General features: G+C 24.7%; 1 protein-coding gene and 1 long non-coding RNA gene across 2 annotated transcripts; both read right to left on the reverse strand.

The window, feature by feature from the left end:
- On the reverse strand, positions 1-523 carry LOC135145785 (uncharacterized). Its single transcript, XR_010283567.1, has 3 exons — positions 448-523; positions 139-239; positions 1-74 (listed from the first exon to the last, which is right to left on the reverse strand). It is a non-coding gene; the product is annotated as an uncharacterized LOC135145785 (long non-coding RNA).
- A 1,639-nt stretch (positions 524-2,162) lies between these two features.
- On the reverse strand, positions 2,163-5,424 carry LOC135145809 (uncharacterized). Its single transcript, XM_064077947.1, has 9 exons — positions 5,310-5,424; positions 5,065-5,131; positions 4,750-4,872; positions 4,079-4,162; positions 3,950-4,026; positions 3,346-3,385; positions 3,046-3,248; positions 2,700-2,852; positions 2,163-2,257 (listed from the first exon to the last, which is right to left on the reverse strand). The coding sequence occupies exons 1-7, from the start codon at positions 5,312-5,314 to the stop codon at positions 3,246-3,248; spliced, it is 399 nt and encodes a 132-aa protein (XP_063934017.1). The 5' UTR covers positions 5,315-5,424; the 3' UTR covers positions 2,163-2,257; positions 2,700-2,852; positions 3,046-3,245.
- Between the last annotated feature and the right edge of the window lie 374 nt (positions 5,425-5,798).

The following is a 5,798-nucleotide window of genomic DNA, read 5'->3' on the forward strand; positions in this document are numbered from 1 at the left end:
GCTTTTTTCAAATTTTTTTCTAATAAAAGAGTCAAGCGGATAAATATTTCCTTGCCTCCACCGCAAAGAATAGTCTAATGTAAGTTTATTTTAATACAAAAATATATTAATAGTAAAATAATAATAATAATAAATAACTGTTTCGTGTGAATCGATAAGAATAATAAACTTCAATAAATTTAAGGCCTGCATAAGCATACTTGTGTGCGTTAAGAGCGCTTCAAGTTCTTTAACGTAATCTTTAATGTATTTTTATTTCAATAACATTAACTTTTATAATAAAAGAATTAACAAGTATTTGATTTAAAGTAAAAAATCGAGAAATTATTAAGTTTATACGATAAATAGAACAAGTGTTTATGATAAAATTCAAAGATAAATACTTTTATTAATATAAATTTAATATTTATAATAAGCTAAAATATAATAATAGAAATATATAAAAACCTTTTTCTTTTGATAAAAAATAAAAAAGAATAAAAAAGATCTTTAAAACTTCTGCACTTAAAAAGGGGCTCTGAAGGTTCTTAATAAACAAAAATTACTAAAATAAATAAATAGATAATAATAATAATACTTCTCTGTATAAAGCTTCCCGAATTTCTTCTTTTAAAAGATATAAAAGAAGTGCAGCGGCAGAAGGAGAAGTAAGTATTGCTCGGTTGAACAAATCCGTCATCTTCGCAAAGAATATAAATAAGCATAAAAAAATAACAAAGTATTATTATTAATATATAAATAACATAAATAAGAAACGTAAAAATTTGGATGAAAGATAGAATAAAAGCTTTTATTATAGAAAAGAAGTGAAGTAACTATAAACTATAACGAAATAATATTTAATAGGATATAAAAATTATTATTTACACTAATTTATACGCAATAAAAATGCGAATAAAAAATATTAACAAAATCGAAAGAACCGAATATAAACGACTGGAAGGCTTTAAAAGTTGTAAAGCAAAACAAAGCAAAGGAGAGTTCCGCCGATAACAAACAGAAGAATTGAGCAAAAGAAAGTATAATACTTCGATATAAGCAGTATTATTATAATTATTAGTAAATGCAGCTTCAGAGTTAAGCTGGATAAATTCGCTTGCATTTAGGAATCTTTTATGAAATATATACTCGCAAAGGATGAGAGCGTCACGAGTATATCTATAATAAAGGTATATTTAAATAATAAATATAACAACATATAATATATACAAAAAAAATATAAACATTCCTAATAAAATATCATTGATAATAAAAAGTTTAGTTATTTGGTAGGCTATTAATAAACTGTAACAGTTACCCCCAGTAATCACCAATAGCATTTATTTAATGATAATAGTTATTAAAAATTTAAGCCAATCATAACAATTAAAAAGCGTACAGAACCACCGCAGTAAGAAATCTAAACCAATCAACTTATATATCACTTATAACAGTAAAATATTTCTCTAAAAAGAAATAATACATTAGCATAACATAGAATTATATGAAAACTTCTGATAATAAACCGAACAATAGCACATTATCGTAGTTGAGCGAAGAAGAGATCACATAAATAAATATTAATAGCAAAAATAGATATCAAATATATGTATAGACAACTTTATAGTGGTCCTTACAACCATTCAGTTAAGCAGTTCGTTAAGAGTTTTTTTTATTTATTTTTATAAAAAATAATATGTATTATTAACTGGCTTTTACCTATGAAACTTTTTTAACAAAAATATATAACTCGAACGGATTCATTTATATAAAGAATTAAAGTAAATAATACACAATAAATAAGAGAACAAGTGAGAGAATATTATTTAACGATAGTAATGTGAATTTTCTAATATATAAATATAAAGAGAAAAGTTCAAGTTTGAAACTTTATTAATAATACATATAATAATACTCTTCTTGAAAAAGGCTTCGTATTGCATAAAGAGAAACATGAAAAAGATAACTTCGGGAATAAACGTAAGGAACAATATTGTGTACAATAAGTTGCTTTATTAATAATGAGATTCCCATGCCGTTCAGCCCTTCTTTGTTATTCAAAAAATATCATATCTTTTACTTATTAACATATGGCTGTTATTTAACAAAGAGCAGAAATTTAGTAGATTTTAATATAAACTTAAACGGATTTATTATGAATAGTAATACTATAAGATAAGTCAGAATAAAAATAAACAGGAGCAAACGAGTCGTCGTGGAGAATAGAGTTATAAGAAAATAAAAAGGAACGCTCCAACCCCAAATCTCCAAGAAATTGCTATAAAAAAAAATATATGATAGTATTATTAGGAACACTACAAGAATATAATAGAGCGAGTAACAACAAGAACAATTATAAATAACAGATAATTATCCTCAATATTAACTGACCAATAGAATTTAATCTACTCAATGCTACCTCAATAGAAAAACAGCTTAAAAACCTTAGTTTTTTTCTAAAGTTTTTTTTCTTGCAAAACTGTCAGTATTTTTATTGATATTAGCCGTTTCCATAAACTCATACACATAAATATAAACAACAAGCGTTGATAGTAAATTATTTTAAGATGCCTTTTCATAAATAAAAATCTATTATGCTAAGCAAGCCTTAAAAAGTATATTTGAGGTATTAAAGTTAATATAAAGAATATACAAGAAAAACAAAGATCGTACGTTCATATCTCGTCAAAAGTAATTTAATAAACGAATCAATGGTTTACAGTAAGTTTAGCAGAATAAAATCCAGTTGGACAGTTTTGAAAATCTTCGCAGAGCATTTGGGGAACAAAGTCAAGAATAAAACCAATCAGCACTGCTCTTTCATGAGAAATTACTGAATTTTCGGATTCATTTTGTTTTGTCCCAGAGAAGTTCTGTTTATACAAAAAATAATATATTTAAATAAAAAACTAATACACTATAAAAATTTAAAAATAATAAATATATATACATACAGTTAAAATTTCTTAATACAGTCATAAATATAGAGCGAAGTAGTAACGAATTCATAAACTAGCACTTTGCAAATATAAAGTGGAAAGTAAAAAACAATGAAAGTAATATAACGCTTAGAAGAAGTTGGGAGGCCGCTAGCAGCTCAACAATCCGGTCCATCCAATTACACCACATCTTCTTAAGCTCTACCTCCGATTCGCTCTGCTCGTGTCGAGGTACCGCTAGTATATAAGACCGAAATTTGGCCGTCCAAGCAAGGATATCTCCGCCAATTAATTTTAGATGTTCTCTGGGTTGTCCACTCGTATGGATTACTAGAAAAATGGACGAATAAGGTCATGCTCTTCAAAATTATTATTATTTTTAATGGTTACATAATTTATAACAAACAAGATAAAGATGAACATAAACTTTAGCGACTTGGAAAAATTGTGGCTCTTGTAACTCTTCGCTAAAAGCAAAAGAAAAAAGTAAATATTAATATTAAGTATTTGAAAGTTAATTAACTTTTTCATAAAAAATAATACATAAAAAAGTTAAGAAAAAAAATGAAATTTATTTAGATGCTATTATCTTTTAAATTTCTTTTATTAAGATTAAAGTTTGTAATAATAATAACAAGAAAGTTAGAGCTTCCCAAAATAATAATAGTAATACTGTAACGATTTTAACTTAGCTATAAGTTTTAGAATTAACTACAGATTTTAAATTTAAATTAAAATAATAGAATCTTATAAACTATTTAATTTAAAAAAGAATAAGTATTACTTTTATAATAATTCTATAACGTTAAATTAGAAAACATTAAGCAACCCTTGACCTTTGTAAAACAAGTTACCAAAAGATTGACTAAGAAATTTTCATATAACAACTTTCAATTGATTTAAATTAGTTACAATACGATTAATTTACTACAAATTATCTTTTTCGTTGAATTAAATCTGTACAAATTTAGTAATACTTTTAAAAATACCATAAATAACAAAACGCAGAAAATAAAAATAATATGTGTTACTATTTATATAAAAGATCCTCAGAAGAGTACAAAAATTCAAAAAGGAGTTCCCGAATAGTTCCCGTTCTACAGAACCACTAAAAAAAATTAAATTAAAATTAAGTAATTTATATTTAAATTTTAATATACTTTCAAAAACTTTTTATATTCGTACTGAAAACCAGAATGCAAGATTGCGTGGATGATTTCAAGATTGTAGAAATTAAAATATTCCTAAAAGATTTAATATCATATATATCAAAAAAAAACTTTTAATTTAAAATTAAATAAGAAAAGTCCAACAGTAAACAGAAGAGAAGAATAAATATGAATTTACTAACATATAATATAAAAATATATATAACTCAAAGAAAAAGTTAAATTCTCTGAAAAAAATTAAGGCTAATAAGAATATTTACTATAAAAGTATACCTTAAAAATAACTTGTTGAATATATTAAAAATACTAAATTCTTTTAAAAATTACATAATATATCTATAACAACAATTATTTCTCTATGAATAATAAAATTCTAACACTTGCTTAAAACACTAGGTTAAGAAATTTCTTTGAAAAGTTATTTTTATAAACTTTGATAAACTGCAGTCATATAATTTTGTTAGTAACAAATTTTTAACGAGTGAAGATAGGTATAAATTAAATGCAAAACTAATAAAAAAAAAATTGCTTCAAAAAAAGTCCCTTTATATATAATCTTTTTTTTTTTCAATAAAAAAGTTGTAGAACATTTATATAGAAACACTCGTTTACGCGCTAAACATAATTTTAATAAGAAAAGCTTTTATGTGATAACAACTCACTGCGACGCGAGGAGTAGAACTCCCCAGCAGAAATAATTCCCGGCAGAAATGCTGATGTTGGTCATAATCTTGAATCGCGACTATTCTTTTTTTTAACCAAAACAAAGGATCCATACTAAACTCCTTAATATATAAGGAAGTATATATGATTGTTGTTCCATCAATTTTTATAAAAATAAAAAAGTCTGGTTCGCTACAACAAAAAATTAGATTACGAGGGATAAATAAGTAACACTATCGTTTCTATCAAATTTTATTAAAATTTACTATTAAACTATATATGCTAGTAGAAGTTTGACTGTTAAAAAAATTAACCTTTTCTTCATTATCAATTGCTTTGTAAACATCACCTAACGTCTCTAGTTTTCTTGCGCTTAAGTCCCTTGTAAGTACTTATACTTAATATTATAATACCATATTTACTTTAAAATTTATATATTAACATAAAAGGGACCGCTTGTTGCAATATATTAATTATAAACAAATATTGAAAGTAAATAAATAATTTTGACCACTCTCGTATTCATGATATATAAAATTAACTCATGGATAATTTATACCGCATATTCTCTATTAATAATCGCGTCAAAAGTTTAACAGTTAAATAAATTAACTTCTATGTATGTAAAGTTCCAAATAACATATTTCGACTTCATACACAGTAACCTCTCAATTGTTTGTAAATGCACAAACTCGAGCTCTCAACCCAGGAATAGACCCCACAACTTTTTCTAGAAGCAGTAATTGAGGTTTGAAGGTTTGACTCTATCTATTAAATTTTGTTTGGTTTGAAAATTAATGTCACACTTTCGGATTACCATTTAACCTGTAAGTTAAGATCTTACCTTTTGTTTTTCTAAGTTAGTGTTTTTTGTTGAAGTTTATAAATTAAATAAATTTATTATAATTAGCAATATCATATTTTTTCTTAAATATCTTCCTATTTCCTAGTTACCTTTATTATGAAACGCGGTTATATTTAAAGTAGTAAATTATAAACCCTGACACTTTATGAAATTTTGTTTATAAAATGCAGTATAATTTATTTT

Source organism: Zophobas morio, unplaced genomic scaffold, assembly GCF_036711695.1.
Source record: "Zophobas morio isolate AGI-343-1 ecotype UQ-CSIRO unplaced genomic scaffold, CSIRO_AGI_Zmor_V1 ptg000183l, whole genome shotgun sequence".
NCBI lineage: Eukaryota > Metazoa > Arthropoda > Insecta > Coleoptera > Tenebrionidae > Zophobas > Zophobas morio.

Excerpts from the sequence above, each read along its gene's own strand:
- LOC135145809 (XM_064077947.1), bottom strand. Across the intron at positions 4,873-5,064 it reads CAATTGATAATGAAGAAAAG|GAGTTTAGTATGGATCCTTT; the intron begins GTTAATTTTTTT and ends TTATATATTAAG. Across the intron at positions 3,386-3,949 it reads GAGGATCTTTTATATAAATA|CGAAGAGTTACAAGAGCCAC; the intron begins GTAACACATATT and ends TTTTGCTTTTAG.